An 18950-nucleotide genomic window follows, 5' to 3' on the forward strand; every position below is an offset into this window, starting at 1 on the left:
TCGGACGCTTAACCGACTGCGCCACCCAGGCGCCCCAATGTACATACTTATTTAAATTTTTTCTCTAAACATATAATATTACAGCCATGAAATGTCATTGAAGGAGTCAATGACGATAAAGCTGCATGGCAAACAAGCTAAGTGGTAATTAAAATTGCTTAAGCAAATGTAAATCAAACTTGTAGTTTTTTAAAAAAATCAATTTTCATCTCTCTAATTCTGGAGAATTTATATCTTCTGCCTTTTTTGCTTGTGTTTTGGAAAAGAATCTCAGAAGTCACAAAAGAATGAATTAAATGTTAAGATAAACAAGCTTCAAATGCCATGGATAGGCTAGTAATAAACAGAACGGAAGGGTAAGCACAAGTACAATCTATTTGGTTATACGCTTTTCTAGGTAAGTGGGATAGTCGTACTTGGCAATTCCAGAAAAACCAGATGGGAGGCTGGTTTAACATTTAGGAAATAAACATTGAAATTAATGGAGAACGGGAGATGGAGAACTCATGGCTTTAGCATAAATAATAAAATAATAAAGATAGCACATTTTCTACTCTGTCAGATGACAGTACATTTACCTTCCCAGCAGAAACCTGGAATCTAAATAACCCAGGTCCAAGTGAGTGCAAACAACTGGCCTGTCTTGTTTAACAGTAACTGCCTGTAGTCAGGCCCTCTAGGACAGTTTATCTGATTCTACAGTCTGACCTCGACCATGGACTCTTTCCCTTAGAGTGGCCTCTGCGGGTCATCCAAGTGTCCAGAAGGACAGGAGCCTGAGACCGATTCATGACTGCTTTCAACCTCCACCTGGTGGAGGCCACGTCCTTTTCATGAGGCCGATGGGAATGTCGCGCTACAGCCCCACTATTTTTTATTCTTACAATATTCTTCCCAGTCCTTCCCTTGCTTCTCTCAGTCTCAGGCTGAGAAAGTAAAAGCATCACCGGAATTTAATGGATTGAAAGGGAACCCAGACGACTGAAGAATAGGACGGGTCTGGAGTGGTCTTTGGAACAAGGGGGTTAAGAAGGCGGCAAGGGGCAACTCTCCCAGCTCAACTGCCCTTCGTAGGAGCGGATATGGCCCCCAAAGCCAGCGAGTCCTCGGCCTGAAAGACAAAGAAAGGCTCGGGGCCGAGTGGTGACGGGGTGGGTGGGGGCAGCGACTCGCGTGAGCTCGGGGACGTGAGAACGCAGCCCCCGCCCCTTTCTCCTCCCCCCACAAAGGCGGGGCCCGAAAGCCACCCCCAGAAAGGTTCCCCCGCGAGGCGGGCAGCGGGTCCAGGCGCCCGCACACGCCCAGGCACCGGCGGCGAAGGGCCGGCGCGCAGGGGGAGGGGAGGAGTAAGGGGAGGAGCCGGCGGGCGAAGAAAGGCCGAGCGGTCGGGTGGGGGCGGGGCCTGGGCTGGAGGGCGGGGCCACGGAGTGGGGCGGGGCGGAGCCGGCCGAGTCCCGGGCTGCCTGAGACAGTCACTGCCCTGACGGCGGCGGCGGCGGCGGTTGGCTGGTGGGGGTTGGGAGGAGCACGACCGAGGCTGCTGGGGCAGCTGGAACTGGCAGTTGCCGGGGGCCAACAGGAGGATCCGGAGCTGAGAGCGTGCCCCAGGCCGGGAGGAGGAGGAGGCTGCAGTTGGAGTCCCGAGAGCGCTGGCGGCCGCGGATTCTCAGAGGAGCAAGTGTCTGAGGCTTAGAGTCCGCAGCGGCGGCGGCGGCGGCCACGGCGGCGGCTGGGGCCGAGGTAACCGAGGGGCGGCATCGGCTGTAGAAGCGAGGCCCCTTCTCAGGTCGGAAGCTCGGGGGCTGTGGCTGGGCTCGAGGCTGACTCACCCACCCACCCTTTGCAGTCTCCGTCCCCTTCGTTCCGCCGTGGGTCCGGTGGGGGCGGGAACGGCGCGAGGGGTGGGGGCGCAGAACTGGGCGCCGACTGGAAGGCGACCCCTCATCTGGGATTGGCAAGGGCGTCGGGCACCCCCTCCCCCTCCAAAAGACACACCCCAAAATCTCGGGGCGGGGCGGGGTGTTGGGGCGTTCCCAGCCTTCTGGAAGGGAAGACCTCGGTGTAGAGGCTGCACCTCCGTCCGTGGCCTCTCCGAGGTGGCCCCCCTGTGGCTCCTTGAGGCTGCTCAAACCGAAGGTGGTTCCCGTCTCTGGGAATCCCGGAGTTCCTTTTGTCTATCAGCTGAAACTAGAGGCCGGAACTGTAGGCAAACACCCACCAGCCCTGAAGCATTCTACTCCTTATCCCTTTTCTGTCTCGGAAGGAATTCTCCCCGGCAGCCTTTTCTCCGGCCACAGTAGTAGATTCCGTTCCTCACCCCCATCCGAAACATTTATCTTTGGCGCAGAGGAAGGAAGGATTCACGTTGTACTTGTATTTGGCTTTATCATTCGTGTTAAGATTATTCCCATCCTCCCCCTCTATTTTTTTTTAACCCATTCCCATCCAGCCGCAACCATAGTAATCATCCCCTAGATTTTGCAAACTATCAACAAAGAAGTGTGACTAGTCGAGTAAACAGAGTCCTTGACTGGCTGGACTGTGCAATTTAATAGAGCTTCCTTTAACTGGCGCTGTTCTACCAAGCTTGTCGGAAAGACCTTTTTGGCTAGAGTTAAGGATGTTACTGTGTGTGCATAAAGCCTTTTTTAAAAATCCAGGGTAACTGGATTAAAATGTAGCTGCTTGGGAAGCATAACCGTAGAGAAAGTAGAATACAGAAAGGAAAGTGGAATTATGATTCTGGGGGTAATTGTCCAACTTTTTTAAAGTGCCAAAGATGAAGTATATGGATTTTCTTAAAGTATGTGGGTTTTTGAGATTATTTTAACTGGCAAATTATATCCTTTTGTAAGCTTTTAAGTAAGTAAGCTCTTAACATATAATATTATGCACTAAGATATTTTTGTTTTATTTTAGTTACTTGTAGAAATTGTTGCTTTCCCAGATATCTTAAAGCTAGGAACCTGTGAGCAGGTTCATTAAGAATCAACGCTCCAACAAAATGGCATTTTATCAATACTTTGGATTAAGGATGTGTTAACAGTGGCCTGTCCTTTCTGCCACATGAAAGACCCTAATCTAAAACAGTTCCCTCCCTGGCAGTTGCCCAGATGCCTGAAAATGGCAAGGTCTAGTACTTAGAGTGACTATCCTTCAACAACAAACACAGAGCTACCTATCAACTGTATAAGTGGGATCGCTTTGATGGCATTTACTGTAATGGACATCTTTTCTGCATCTAATTTTCAGATACAGAATTAACACTTGGAATCTGGAGAAGCATTTTGTACACATTGAAAGATTGGGCATTATCTTTAGTTTTCCAGATGTATTGTCTCATCTGCACACTTGAAACATCCACAATCACATAAACTCCAGATATAACCATGGAGTTATGTGACCCATCAAGATTTAGGAAAAGTATTGCCACGCTTTGGAACCAGGCAATTTTCCACCAGTTCAACAATTAAACTAATATATTTTCTGCTGATAATCAAGAGTAAAGAGCTAAATAAAGTCATGCACATTCGATTGGCAAATGGCATCTCTGGCTGTTGAGTTTTACTGTAACTGGTTACTGTATCATTCAGAGTCAACTTAATATGCAAGTTATGTCCTAATGGATGTAAAGACCTGTGTTGACGTATCCAGGATCTAGCAAATGTTGAAGATAAGAAACCTATTATGACTAATCCTTGGGAAGAGAAAGTCTGCAAAATGGCTCAAACGAGTTTACTGCAGGGGAAGCAGTTTTACTGTAGGGAGTGGGTTTTCCACAAGCTTCAGCATTGCCTCCAGGAGAAAACTAACTGCTGCAATAGTGCTGTCAACACACCATCCCTTGTAATGAATTCTGGGAATAATGCTAGTGTTGTCTCTGGAAAAGGAGCTGCCTGGGGTGTGTTGTTGGTAGGAGGGCCTGGCAGTGGCAAGACAGCCCTATGTACTGAGCTGTTGTGGCCAAGTTCACCTACGAGCTTGCAGAGAGGTTTACATCGCCAGGCTTTGGCCTTTCATTTCTGCAAAGCCCAGGACTCTGATACTTTGTGTGTTGGAGGGTTTATTAGAGGTCTAGTTGCCCAGATCTGCCGCAGTGGACTACTCCAAGGATATGAGGATAAGCTAAGGGATCCAGCAGTCCAAAGCCTGTTACAGCCTGGAGAATGTGAAAGGAACCCAGCTGAAGCATTTAAAAGGTAACAATAAGAATGCCATGATTCTGGTTTCTAAGCAAAAATTAACGTGTTTTCTAGGTTTTTTGTTTGTTTGTTTTAGTTTTTTGTCTGTTTAAATTTTGTGGGGTACCTGTACTACTGTGCATTTGGGGATAATCTGTAGTTGTAAATACACGTGTTACTTTGAGTATCGAAAACAAAACAAAATTTAAGCTTTGAATGTTGCACAGGATATGAATTAAAAGTATGTCTTTTCTTTTACTTCTTCAATAACAGAATATGAAACAGAAACTTAATTTTTATTTCAAACTTAGGACAATTGCTTATTTACTTATTTATTTTTCTAGTATTATCTATAATTGGTAAGGGATATTTCTTATGGTGGAAAAAACCATTTAGCTGCTTGGAAAATAGGCTGCATTTTCAGGGAAGGCATGTTATAAATGGTGCTGAATTTAGAGGAACTCTCAGCGTAGAATCTAATCTTTTTTGCTTATAGTAGTCTTTCTTCAAGTTATTTTTGAAAGAGATCATTGGCCATTGAGAATCTGAAGAAAATCTATGTTTGGGATTCATTCCCCTATCGAGTAAACAAAAAGTTAAGTAGTACTTTTAAATATGTGATATTTATAAAATAATGAAAATCTGGCATAATTTTACTACTTTAATGAGTGATATGAAAAACAACTTTTTTTCTAACCTCAATTAAGCATTTTTCCTTTGGTAGATGGAGTGGTCTAGGAGGGGAGTAAGTTGCTTTTCAGAGTTGTTGCAGATTCAAAGTGTATTCAAGAAGACATGCCTTGAAAATAATTTTTTGCCTGTCAACCCTCTGCTTGTTAAAAGAAGCAGGCAGATTGTTATTTTTGTGCTTGCTATTGACTCACTGCTTCTTGAATTACTCATTTTGTGTATACTTTTATTTCTACACAGTAAGTAGCTCTTAGCAGGTGGAAGTTTGTTCCCCAAAGCTGTAGGTATACTGTGCGATGGAAGTTAGCATACGTGTGTGTATATGTGGCTGTATGTGTCTGTCTCTCTGTGTGTCTCTAGGAGTCTTTTGAGTAGGATTTGAATTGCTGTGAAATGAGTGATATTTGCTTTTATGATGTCTTCAGATTTAATGGTATGAAAAACATAAGTTTTAAGTGGTGTTGAAAATATTAACAATAATAGCAAACGCTATGTGTCAGTGTTCTAAAAGATTTACGAATATTAACTTATTTCATTTTCATCGCAATCCTATGCAGTAGGTACTGTTATTATTCCCATTTCATGGATGAGGAAACTGAGACACAGAAAGCTTTGTAACTTGTCCAAGGTTACAGTCTTGTATGTGGCAGGCAGAGCTGGGATTTGAAGAATGTGTGCATGTATACAGGTTTGTAATCATAGAAATTCTTTGAAGGACTAGAGGGGGAGAGTAGATTAGAATTTGTGGAGGACAGGGGGGTGTGTCACAGTTGTGATTTGAGTGGAGTTTTCAGATTGCCCATATAAGTGACAGAGCAGTAGTCTGGAATGATCTTTATGGATAGTGGTATGGAATTCAAATGTGGGAGGGGTATATTAAAGTCAGCCAAAGAGAAATAAATAAAAGCATTAAAAAAAAAAAAAAAAGTCAGCCAAAGAGATGCGTCTTTGAGAGGTGTGCTATTCTTGCAGATTTTTTAATGTTTAAGTGCAGTCCAGTAAAATTCAGGGCAAATCTCTTATCTTTTGCTCTTAGCCACCAACATCAGGGTTAAAAGTATTCAATCATTTTTAAATAAGAAGGAAATCCGTTAGGTGATAACTGGTGCACAAATAGGAGATACTGGCTTCAGTGGACAGTTTTAAATATGGAATGTGTTTATTCAATAACGTAGTCTTCAATATGTAAAACTTTACCTTTTAAGAGACTTAAAAGTCTCTGGGCATAAGCGGCTCTTTTCCTATTGACTTCCTACTTTTTCTGAAGATACTGTCACTAGTTGAAGAGCTGAATTTTCATTTCTTATAATTTCATTTCTTAGAAGTTACTTGGATTTAACACCTTAGAAAATCAGTTTCAAAGAGCTTAGCTAACTACGTTAAACTTAGTCCGACTAAATTCGGTAATTATACATTTTATTTTATTGAAATTTATATGTAAATTTCTAATGCCTTTAAATATTTAAAATCATGTCTAATTGTACATTTTTGCTATATTCTGATCTTGAGCAGACCTTTCTGTATGGTATCATAGGTTTTCCTGAAAAAGGTCCGTCTACTGAGATGGTCCTGTTTTTTTTTTTTTTTTTTTTTTTTTTTTTCCTGTGTAAATTTTAGTTATCAAATAATTGAAGAGAAATGAGAAGCAATTAGAGCTATATGTGAAAACCACACCGGTGCTGATTTTCTGATTGACAGAAAGAGCTACCCACTTTGTATTCCCAGGCTGTACTTTGGTAGAGGAAGCACAGCCTTTCTTTTTGGACCATTTTGGTGATCTTAATCTCCTGGATCTTTCAAAAGCCTGGGTTACTTTCTTTCTTCATCATTAAAGTAGTTAATCATTAAATAAATTAGGTAACTCTGATACTGTAACAACTGTTTCTGATAATTCATAGAGTACATTTCCTCTAAGACTCTGAAGCTTTCATATAACCATAGTCAAATGCAAGTATGAGAATACAATACAGTTAAAGAGAAATATTTTTGCATCGTCTATGGCATTAGATAATCTAAGCCTTTACTTTTGGATAGCCAAGATTTTATTGTAGGTTCTATTACAGTAGGTTCTATTTGTGATTGATTTTTGTTAAATAAGGCCTTAGAGAATTTTAGTAGGAATCTATTTTGTGTAGGCAGGGAGAAATGTAATTCAACAGGTAGATAATCATTGCTTTCAAGAAGTTATAATATTTTGAGAGAGACAGAGATCAAAGTGATATGATGGGAGATGAAATATAAACAAAGAGAAATAAAATCTTTTTTTGCTTTTGAAAAAAAATTCAAAACCCACTTTATTACTTTTTTAACATCTATCTAACACTTGATAATATTAATGGTTTCATATATTCATTTGTAAAACAATTTAATAGTAATAGAAAATTGATAAAGAGAAATCTGAGTTCTTGACAGATGAACAAAGTTGGGGAAATTACAGAGAAGTGATTCCGTAATGAATGCATTTTATAAACTTTTCTTCAGTTTTACTTCCTAATTATTTACCTAGTTTTTATGTTTAATGATACTGATAGAATACGTAGTGCCACAAAAAACTTCTTACATGAAATCATATACTATGTGGTAACTTGTTAATTGCTGGTGTATTGAAATCACTTTTTCTCTATGATAAGAAAAATGAGAGGAATGTCATTTTAATCTAGTTAAATGCTGCTACTTTCTTTCCCCTCTGACATGATATCACAATTCTTAGACATAGTAGTCACAAAATTTATTCTGACTTTCATTAATTCTTACAGCAAATATTTGAGAGCCTTTTGTGTTTTAAACACAGTTGAGCTGGAGATATTTATTGAGAACCTTCTGTGTGTTCAGTTCAGTTGTAGATAAATCAGTGAGTTGAACAGACAAAATACCCTGCCTTCATGGAGCTTAAATTCTTATTATAATATTTATCTTATTTCTATAAAGAGAAATAATATTTGGGATAAATGCCTGTTACAGTGTTCATGCGACACATAAATGTTTTAAGACTAGTGTAAGGAATTATATGATCTGCTAAAGGGAATGATGAATGAAGACCTATTAATTTCTTTTTTTCCTTTTTCCATTTTTCTATCTTGATTAGTTAAGGTGCAAAGCTATTGTTACTGTGTTTAGATTTTTTTTTTTTTTTCTCATTTCTGTTGGTGGAACTAAGATGGTCTAATTGATGACAATTAACATTTTTACCTGAAAACCAAAGGCTGATTTCTTTCCTTCTGCCTTTCCCTTCACACTCTTATTGCAAAACTTTGTATATTTTGTGTATTTTCTAGAGTTTGTGTTAGAGTTTCCTGGTAGTCATATAAATGTAAGCCAAATCCCAGTTATTTCTGACAGAAGTATGAAGGCATCTAAGTTTAGGGAAAGTGAGAAGGAGTGGAGTAGTTTCAGATCTTGTGACTGGTTTAGAAGCACAACTGAACATGATTATTTCATTCAACTAGAAACTCCTTTCTGAATCTTACTGTCATAGTTATTGCACCCATGGATCTTCTTGGAGATTTAAATGGATGTGGAACTGGGAAATACAAATTTTTGCTTCTGGTAGACACTATTCTCTAATTTTTATTTCTAGTTAAAAATCTGCCAGACCAGGTTATTAGTTTTCTATGTGTGATGTCAATTTTCCAGATTTGAGTAAAAAGATTTTGTTCTGTGTAATGTGTAAGTGGAATAAAATTGTGATGAAGAATTAGGTAACTGACTCTAAACTTTGAGAGTTTAGCCAAAAAAAAAGTTGTGTTGGTAGTGAAAGGCTCATTAAGTGAGAGTAGCTTGTTAAGAAAAGAATCGGAAACTGGAAGACCAAACTGACATTTGTGTTTTATGTCAAATAGGAACCCTCAAGTGGTTGAATCTTCTTTCTGATTTTTTTATTTCCTTCTCTTTGAACATTTATAGTTTTTCAGTTGTATCTCTTTAGATTTTTAGCTTCTTTAGTTATTTATGCATATATCTTCTGTTATCTCTTCTATTAGGCATATGCTTCTTCATGGCGTTATTCATGACTGATTAATTTTTTATATTTACCATAGTGCTTTGAACAGCACTTTGCATGTAGTAAGTGCTAAATGATTATCATTTGAATGAGGGAATAAAGCTACTTACCTATCTAGAATATGTTTGAACCTAATTGAAGGATAGCTGAAGCTCTTGCATAAGGAAGGGAATTGAAATGTTATATCGTTTAGGTCAGTTTTCAGTGTAGACCAGACTGGTATAGTGATTATTAATTTATTAACCTGCCATGTGTACTCTTTAGCATGTATGAATATGGCATTGGTCCAGATAGTTTTAAGTGGCCAGATGTCTATCTTCTGTCTCAACTGGCTGCAAGTATTTTTGGCTTACTCAACAAAGGGACTAAGAACAGAATGAGATTGGAACGTGTGCTTCCTTTTTACCCTCCTTTGTGGGGTATTTTCAAGGCAAAATATTCCCTTTCCATCGTCTGTCTGGTATAACTAGTACTATTTAAGATAGCCTTCATTATCCATTCTTCAATATTACCAGATTAAAAGATCTTGTAAAGTGTCTTTGCAGTTCACATTTTAAATGAAATAAATGAATTAATGTAATTTTCAAAATCAAAATTCTACATTTCTTTTAGTCTAACATAGTCATTTTTCACCAAATTGTTGTTTCCAACTTTTGACCATGTTATTTTTACTTTAAGATGGACTGCCATTCATTCAGGACCTCCCACTTTCCCTTCCTAAAACCTTTTGTTTCTACCCTTGATGGGTTCTTTTTTATGCTTCATATCTAAGTGCTGCTTCCTTTGGTTCCTGTTGCTCCTCCGTAAAATTTGCTGAACCGTTCCTCAACCTTTAATCACTTATGCTATAATGGCATAACATATTCCTCCATATTTATGTTATTTAATTTCAGTCACATTTTTAGTTCTGCTTGGCCATTCTTCCATTTCCTTCTTAGTAACTCTGTGTTTTGTTTTGTTTTGTTTTGTTTTGTTTTGTTTTGTTTTGTTTTATTTTGTTTTGTTTTGTTTTAGACCAGAGAGAGTAAAGTTATTCCCTACAGGTTGAATACTTTTACCCAATTCAGGAAATTTCATACACACATCCAGATTTCTGGTTTTTCTCGGAAAAAAGGTGGAAATTTTGACAAAATTAGGTTCTCATTCTCTTGAATCAGTAATGTCGTGGAGCCATGTTAGCTGCTGTCTTCAGCTGGGGCCTACATGCCCTAATTTGATTCATCCCCCCAACTCTGTTATTCTACTCCACGACCACTTTACCTGTTCATATGTGCCAGCCTAGCTGCTACTGGCATTTTCAAACACAAACCTGTTTCCTAGTAGTCTGACAAAAAGTGTATTTTTTTTATTTCCTACCAAATCTTCATATCATCTCTAATTTGTGTATGCAAGTCCTACTACTTATGTGTCACCTCATTTCTTAACTTACTGAAGTCTGACTTCTATATGTATATATTCACAGAAAGATGTTATGTTTGATTCACAGAAAGTAGCTTCTGAACTCATTGCTCACTCTATCTTAGCCTTAGATGATACATTCTAGAACTTTTTTCATTATCTGTAATTTCTTCCTTTCAAAATCCTCTATGTTCTTTGGTCTCTCTCCCTCTAGGTACTCTCTCGGTGTTTGTCCATGGAAGCTTACTTAGATCTTCTCTCTTTATACATATTCCTTCAATAATTTTATTTATTTACATGGCTACCAGCGTTCATATCTATTATGATAGCAATCAAATCTGCACCAACATATCTAATGTGACAGCAATCAAATCTGCGTCAACAGCTTTTATCCTCGCCCTGATCAACATGTATCTTTTCACTGGAGTGTTCTTCACTAACCTTGCTGTGTTTTTCAAATCAGCATCTCTTTCAGCATTTCTATTCATTGGCTCACTCATTTATTTCTGAAACGTATTCTGCACCTGCTCTGTGCCAGATAAGTGGTCAGTGTCAGGGCTAAAGTTGTAAGCCAAACAGTTAAGTGGTAGGGGCGAGAGGGAAGTACATTGAACAAATAATCACAAAAATAAATGTAGAAATGCAGGCTTAACAAGTGCCAAGATGGAAGGATACAGGATAAAAGCATATAATCTGAAGCCTGATCATTATTTGGAAATCTGGGAAAAGTGACTCTTTATCTAAGTTATTTCTTAATTCTTGTTTCCTAGACTCTGCTTAAAAGTGTGATCTTAAGATCAACATTATCAACATTACTTTTGGAGGTTATTAGAAATGCAGAATCTGAGGTCTGTTGAATCTCAGTCTGCCTTTTAACCCATTTCCTAAGTGAGTGAATCCTGTGCATATTGAAGTTTAAGAAGCACTGCCCTAGGCTTGTTTCTAGAGTTTGCTTTGATTATTTTCTCTTATATTACTTTATTCTAAGGAATTTAATCCTTTTCTTGGAATGTTTCTTGAATCTTTTACCCTAATCTAGAATATCATTTATCTACTCCTAGAAGTAATTTTAGCCTCTCTATCTTCTAATTCCTTTTGTTCATAGTTGGCCAGTTTTACCGTAGTAAAACAGTGCTTTCTTTAGGTCCTTCTTCTGAGGACTGTGATAACTTATACAACAAATTCAGATTTCTCTGCCTACCTCTATTGAAAGGTCTGGATAATTTCATTTTGTTCTTTTAAAGTATGTTTCGTGTTTCCAAAACTTGATTAGAACACATAAGTTCATTTATTGTTTCAAGAAACATTTTAAGCATATGAGAGAATGTTAAAGTCTTTCGGAGATATGAGAAGTAAGAATATTCTTATTTTTCTTAGGGTTTAGTAAGAACTTCATATATATAATAAGGATATAGATTTTTTTTTGTTATTTATGTTACAGGGTTTTTTTTCAGATTTTTTTTTAGCATTTTTGCTGTTTTTTAAAAAAAATTATGAAATAAGATGGTTTCTAGATGGTAAAGTGGTTTGATTTTATGAAGTAAAATAAGTAAATACTTTTCTGCCATTAAAAATATCTTAAAGGGTGCCTGGCTGGCTTAGTTGGTAGAGCATGCAACTCTTGATCTCGAGGTTGTGAGTTCGAGCCCCATGTTGGGCATAGAGCTTACATTAAAAAATAAAAATATCTTTGGGTGCCTGGGTGGCTCAGTCTGTTAAGCTTCTGACTTCAGCTCAGGTCGTGACCCACGGTCCATGAGTTCGAGCCTCGCATTGGGCTCTGTGCTGACAGCACAGAGCCTGGAACCTGGAGCCTGCTTTGGATTCTCTGTCTCCCTTTCTCTCTCTCCACCGCTTCCCTACTTGCACTCTGTCTGTCTGTCTCTCTCTCAAAAATAAATAAACATTAAAAAACTTTAAAAAATATATCTTTGAAATATATTCTGATTGGTTGCCTGTTTACCCTACAGTTGTCCTAGTTATCTTTGACCATACGATATATAATTGTCTTAAATTTTAAATCAATTTGTCTTTCATGTTATTCTAATCTCAGAAATATTCTAATGATATTTTTTTCTACTGTATATGTGTATAGTTAAGTATAATCATTGGTAAAAAGATAGGATTTTAAATGCTCATGTAATTGCTTAATAAAAATAAGTATTAATTAAGAGAACTAATTATACGTTACTTGTGGCTATCTAGAAGAACGATTTGGAGCTTTCCAGAAACTACTGACCTTTTACAGTTATGACTCATGATTTGAATACATGGAAACTGTGGTAGATTGAATTATTTGTTTTTGTTCTTCATCTCTCCGTGTATTCTTGGTCTTTGCCGTATGATATTGGAAGTCCTTCTACTAGAGGAGAAGTATGCTTCTCTGCCTTTTTCTGTTTGGGTCAACCATGTCATTTGCTTTGGCCGGTGGGATGTCAGTAGACAGGATCCAAACAGAGGCTTAAAATGTGCACGAGTAGTTGGGCTTATCCTCTTTGCTTCTAGCATCACCATGAGAATGACATGCCTTGGTTAGCTTCTTGGCTCAAGAAGATGAGAGAGATGTGGAACCAATGATATGCCACTGTTGTAAAAATTGCTAACAATAAAAAAACTAAGGAAATAATATTTCATATCGAAACCCGTAATTTTCTTCAAAAATTTAGGAATCATCATTGATCCCTCAGTTTCACTCATTCACTACACTCAATCCATTAGCTACTTTTGTTTTATTTCAATGATAAAAGTACCTTCGCTTCTCTGCATCCCCATTGCCGCTACTCCTATTCTTTCTTGCCTAGCTTGCTGCAGTCGCCTCCTAAAATGGTCTTCCTGTTGCTATTATTGTCCCTCTTATCTTTACAAAGTGTTAAAGTATCAGGTCATAATTAGTTACCTGCTTAAAACCTGCCAATGGCTTCTGACTACCTTAAGAATAAAATCTAAGCTTTACATGGTCCAGTCTTTGCCTACCCTTTGACCTCAGCTTGTATCACTTTCATCCTTGCTCATTGTTCTGCATCCACATCATTACCCTTATCATGTTTTGAAATAGGTGACATTCCAGCCAGCAGATTTTTATATGGCTACTTGTCTGGTATCACTTAGGTGCCAGCCTTAATATTACCTCCTCAGAGAACCTTTCCTTTCCATCAAGTCTTTGAGACATCTCCCCACCCAGTCAGTTTCTTAAATCAGATCCTCCCACTTTGTTTTCTTTATTTCTTAATTTTCAGTGTCTAGCATGATCTGAAGTTATTTTGCTTCATGTGTTTACTTTGACTTTCTGCCTACCTACTGGAATGAGCAGACTACCTGCCTGACTTGTTCCCTTTATATCTCCAGAACATAGACTATAGAAGACAGTAACTATTTCTTGAATTGAGGGAATAACTATGTTTTAATTAAAAAACATCATAAATTTGGTCACATTTATAATTTGTGTTGCTCTAACCACATTCCGTTTGAAATAGTACATGTTTTTTCTGCAGAGTGATTTATACATATAGATTATATAGTTATTAATGACGAGATCCATTTGAACCAGTATTTTTTTATTTTGTTTGTTGTTTCTTACAATGTATGCTAAAATTAATTTTTATAAAATGGAAAACTTTTTAGCGGCATCCGATTTATATTCTATGATGTGAATCATGAGGTCACATTTTGCCGATCTTCTATAAATCCCTAGTTTCTTCTGTGTTTCATAGTTTCATTCCTATAAATCTTTCTGAGATTATCATTTAAAATTTATATTCATTAGAAAAGAGAAAAAATGTTTGTAGCTTAAATCTCAGTTATGATGTTTATTAATTGCTACTTTAGCGAGAGAAACAACTCGCACACCATAGACTTCACAGGAATTGAAACATAAAAGTTAATGACACCAAGTACAAGAAATGGTTGCAGAAAAAGAATTTGTGGAGAAAATGATTGTTCCTATCCCTGAAGTTTATCATTTATACAGGAAAATAAATAAAATAAGAAAACAAATATGCATCTACCTACCTATTTTGCTATATTTACTTTAAATCTAGATTTACTATTTTGTTTTAAAGAAAAAATCGGGGTGCCTGGGTGGCTCAGTTGAGCCTGCCACTCTTAATCTCAGGGTTGTAGGTTTAATTTCTGCGTTGGGTGTAGCGATTACTTAAAAATAAAATCTTAGGGGACATTGGGTGGTTCAGTTAAGCATACAACTCTTGATATCGGCTCAGGTAATGATCTCACAATTTGTGAGATCGAGCCGCGTGTTGGGCTCAGCGCTGACAGAACTGGATCCTGCTTGAGATTCTCTCTCCCTATCTGCCCCTCCCCCTGCACAGACTCCCTCTCTGTCTCAAAATAAATAATTAAACATTAAAAAAAAAAATCTACATTTGAATCTTCCCTGGTATCCCTTGCAAATTTTGACCTACTCACACCCATAAGATGACCCCTCTTATGGAGGCTGAGTGGCTCATTCGGTTAAGCGTCTACTTCGGCTCAGGTCATGATCTCACAACTCTTGAGTTCAAACCCCATTTTGGGGCTCTGTGCTGACAGCTCAGCCTGGAGCCTACTTCAGATTTTGTCTCTGGCTCTCTCTGTCCCTCCTCTGCTCATGCACTGTCTTTTTCTCCCTCTCTCACTCTCTCTCTCTCAAATATAAATAAATATTTAAAAAAATTGAAATTTGAACTAATAAAATTTTTAAATAATGTAGTAATAAATATTTAATAATAAATTCATTACATATGAACATAAGTAACATTTTAATGACAGAATGAATATTGTCAAAAAAAACCAAAAACAATACACAAAGTTAAAAGAAGAACATTGTTTTACCTTTTTTTCAAATCTTTTTAATATTAGGCTTAATATATTGGATTATCATCTCTGCTTTTGAATGCAGCCTCTGGAAAACTCCACTCTAACCTTGAGAGAGAACTACACTGAAAAAGCAAATCACATCTTAGTTTTATTCTGACTCTGAAATGCTCTAGGGTATAGGATACCCTTAGGGACCCTCACACCACACTTTGAAAACCACTGTTCTATATAAATGGTGTGTTGCTAGCAGTATTCTGTAATGTTTTCTGTGTAACATTTTTTTTTTTACATTGTTCGTGTTGTTACACGTTCTATATGATTCATCTTCACTACTATATAATATATAATTCCAGTCTGTATAATTCACTTGTTGTTGTCATGTTGATACTCATTTAAGATGTATTTAGCATTTTAACTTTTATGAAACAGTACTGCTGGGCTCCTGGGTAGCTCAGTCAGTTGAGCGTCTGACTCTTGATTTCCGCTCAGATCACGATCCCAGAGTCATGGGGTTGAGTTCCAAGATAGTCTCTGTGCTGAGCTCCAAGCTTGCTTAAGATTCTCTCTTTTTCCCCTGTGCCCCTCCCCTCCCCCCCACTCTCTAAAACAAGCAAACAAACAAAAAACCACAGTGCTGCTAAGAACATTCTTGGATACTCTCTTGGACATATACTAGGAGGAAAGTAGCAAAGGGTAACTCCAAATTGCATAGTTAGGAGTGAAATTTGGAATCATAGGGTATGTATATTCATCTTCAGCTCTGTGAGATAGCACTAAAGCTTTGACATTATATCAGTTTGTCCTCATAGATGTGTGTGCTGTATTGTCATTGTTCTTTGTGTTTTAGAAAGCGAATGTGAAATGATGACTTACTATTTTAAACATCCTTGATCCTTTGGCACTTGTCATTTGTCTGTGAAAATTTTGTTTTGAAATGTAAAGAGTGAGTATTTTTTAGTTATTTCCTTTATGTTTTACCTTTTTTGGGTCTTAAAATTTAAAAACGCGTTCTCTACTTGGTTGTTCTACTGGCATTTGTTGAGTGGCATGTGTTTCACTATTAATCTATAATACCACTGTGAGATACACATACATACATATGTATTTCTGAGTTCTTTTACATTGGTCTATTCATTCATTCATTCATTCATTCATTTATCAATTATATATTGATGCTAGGAATGTACCAGATGCCATACTGGTATATGTTAGTAAGTAAAAATGGAAATGTCAAACGTGTTTATTGAGCTTACATTTTGAGGGTTGGAGTACGTGGCTGGTAGAAAATAAAATGTTAACAATATATAGCATATCTATTGGCAATAAATACTGTATGGAAGATCAAGCTAGAGTAAGGAGGAGAGTAGTGATGTACTGGGTAGGTTGTGGGAGAAGAATTATTATTTTATATGGGGGAGATTAAGATATTGTGAAGGAAGTTTCTGACAAGAATTTCCAGACTGAGGAAGTACTAAGTGAAAAGTCCTGAGGTAGGAGTTGGCTTAATATAATCCAAGAAAAAAACGGGATTTTTTTTGGAGAGCCTGTGTGGCTAGAACAGAGTGAACAAAGGAGTATGTGTAGGAGACAGGTAGAGAAATAGGATTCATACAATGTATGCACTTCGAGGCTATTGTAAGCACATTTATTTTTACTTTCAGTAGATTGGAAGACATCAGGTCTTTCCAACAGAGTAGTAACATCATCTGGTTTAACATTTTAAAGGATCACACTGTTTACTTTTTGAGAATTGGGTTGAAGGTGGAAACAAGGGAATTAGTACCTGGCCAGTGCAGTAATGGAGGTAAGAGGCAATGGTGCTTGGATTTGGGTCAAGTGGTTGATTATTTTTAAGATTTAGCTGGTAGCACATTGGGTGTGAAGTATGAAAAGGAAAAAAGGATTAAAGGATGATTCTAAAATTTTTGGCCTGAGAAACTGAAAGCATAGGATTGCTCTTTACTGGAAAGAAGAAGACTAAGGTAGGAGCAAGATGAGGCTTAGAGGTCTGAAGTTTAGGTTTTAATATGTTCAAGATTAGACAACTAAGCAGAGAAGTGGAGTAAGAAGTTAGACTCACAAGTCTGGATGAAGAAAAGAGGTGCTGACTGTGTATATAAATTTGGTTTCAGGGCATTAATAAACTTACATAAAAAGTGAATGGAAGAAGATCCAAGATACAAATATTGACATATATTTCAAAATTGAAAGGTTGGGAAGCTGTGAAGAAGAGTAGCTAGTGTGGCAGGAGGAGAGAGCCACGTCCTAGGGGAGGAGGTATGGAGTTGGAAGAGCTTCACTTTAGCCTTACAACATCACACAAATAATACAATAAGTCAATTTGAGACTGGGATAGACGCTACAAAGAAAACAGTCAGATGGAGTCTTTAGAGTAACAGCAGTAAGTGATGATAAAGGCTTCTTAAGACAGGGTGATTCGGAAGGTGCCTTTCAGGACTAAACTTTGTGTTGAAACATAAAGGGTAAGAAATTTTGCCTGGGGGAATTCTAGTAGGAGGGAGTACCAAATACATCGGCTTCAAAACAAAACAAAACAAAACTGAAAGGAGAGTCACGTGGCTGGAACAAATGGGAGGATTCAGGAATGGATCCTAAGATTTTGGCCTAAGAAACTAGGGGATGATGAGATACATTAAATGACATGGGGAAGTCAGGTGGGGAAGAACTTATTTTGGGGGTAAATTGAAAGAGGATACGTCTTTAAACATACTAAATTTGAGACGCCTATGGGGCATACACACAGAGATAGATAGCAGACAGTTTGGGAGATTTTTACTTTTGAGTTTAGGGTGAGGTCAGGGCTAGAAAAAATATCTCAACATTTTTAAAGCCATAGATTGGCTTCTGACTTATAGAATGACTGAGTAAGGCATGGAAAATAGCACAAAAACAAGAAAGTAAAACAATGAGAGAACTATAAACCAAACCTCAATAAAATGTGGAAGTTAATATCAAATTGAGATGCAGACAAAACTGGCAGAACATTTATTCTTTAAAATAAGTGTGTACTCTGAATATCATCAAGAGTATAAAGGCTCTTTTTTTGAACCATGGAGACAGGTTACAGACTTATGCTGGAAGTTCCCCTGGACCCAATTAGGCAGAAAGGAAGAACAAAGAAGGCAGGGAAGGAGTCAAACATTTGGGGAGTAGTCCGGGAGGGGTTTGTGGTGAGAAATCCTGCCTTATATATATCCCCACAGCTTCTGATCTTAATTGGCTGGGGAGAAGTAGAAGCTCAAAGAAATTTTTCATGCTTATAGCTCTGAGTCATAAGGAGAACTCTTACAAGCCTGGACCTTGGATGCGCTAACTTGCAATTGCTGGTCCAGAGGGAACTTAATCTTATTGAAGAGCTGTCGTAGATATATAAAAATGTATCTCAAGAACAAAAGGAGGAAGGAACACAGGAAACACTCACCAGAAAAATGTTGCCCTGGAACAAAAAGAAATCTGTGGCCAAATATATTGCCTTAAATGAAAATGTAATTAATAAGCAATTGCCTGAGTTAAACAATTGCATGAAGCAGAAATAAAAGTGCTTGGAGAAGAGATGGTGAGACAACAGGAGGAGATGAAACATGCCCAAAATGTATATGAAAGCTTACTCTGTGAAAAGAGATATTTCCAATCACTAGGAGAAAGATAATTTCATAAATAGTTTTGGGATAACTGTGGAGCCATGTGGGGAAAAAAAAATGTTTAGGAACCATAGTTCACATCTTTATGCCAAAATTAATTTGATTTAAAAAATAAAATTAGGGGCGCCTGGGAGGCTCAGTTGGTTGAGCGACCAACTTCGGCTCAGGTCACGATCTCATGGTTTGCAGATTCGAGCCCCACGTCGG

General features: G+C 37.8%; 1 protein-coding gene across 3 annotated transcripts in view; it reads left to right on the top strand.

The window, feature by feature from the left end:
* The first annotated feature begins 1601 nt into the window (after positions 1-1601).
* The window catches only part of ANKRD50 (ankyrin repeat domain 50), a 32511-nt gene continuing 15162 nt past the window's right edge, over positions 1602-18950 (top strand). Inside the window, exons 1-2 of one of the 3 annotated variants that reach the window (XM_006930874.5) lie at positions 1602-1740; positions 3253-4199. In XM_006930874.5, coding sequence (XP_006930936.2) covers positions 3688-4199 — 512 coding nt within the window. In that variant the 5' untranslated portion in view covers positions 1602-1740; positions 3253-3687. Of the gene's footprint in view, positions 1741-1769; positions 1787-3252; positions 4200-18950 lie in introns of those variants that run through there. The other 2 variants (XM_045055891.1, XM_019828994.3) reach the window with 2 other exon arrangements.

Source organism: Felis catus, chromosome B1 (assembly GCF_018350175.1).
Source record: "Felis catus isolate Fca126 chromosome B1, F.catus_Fca126_mat1.0, whole genome shotgun sequence".
Classification (NCBI taxonomy): domain Eukaryota; kingdom Metazoa; phylum Chordata; class Mammalia; order Carnivora; family Felidae; genus Felis; species Felis catus.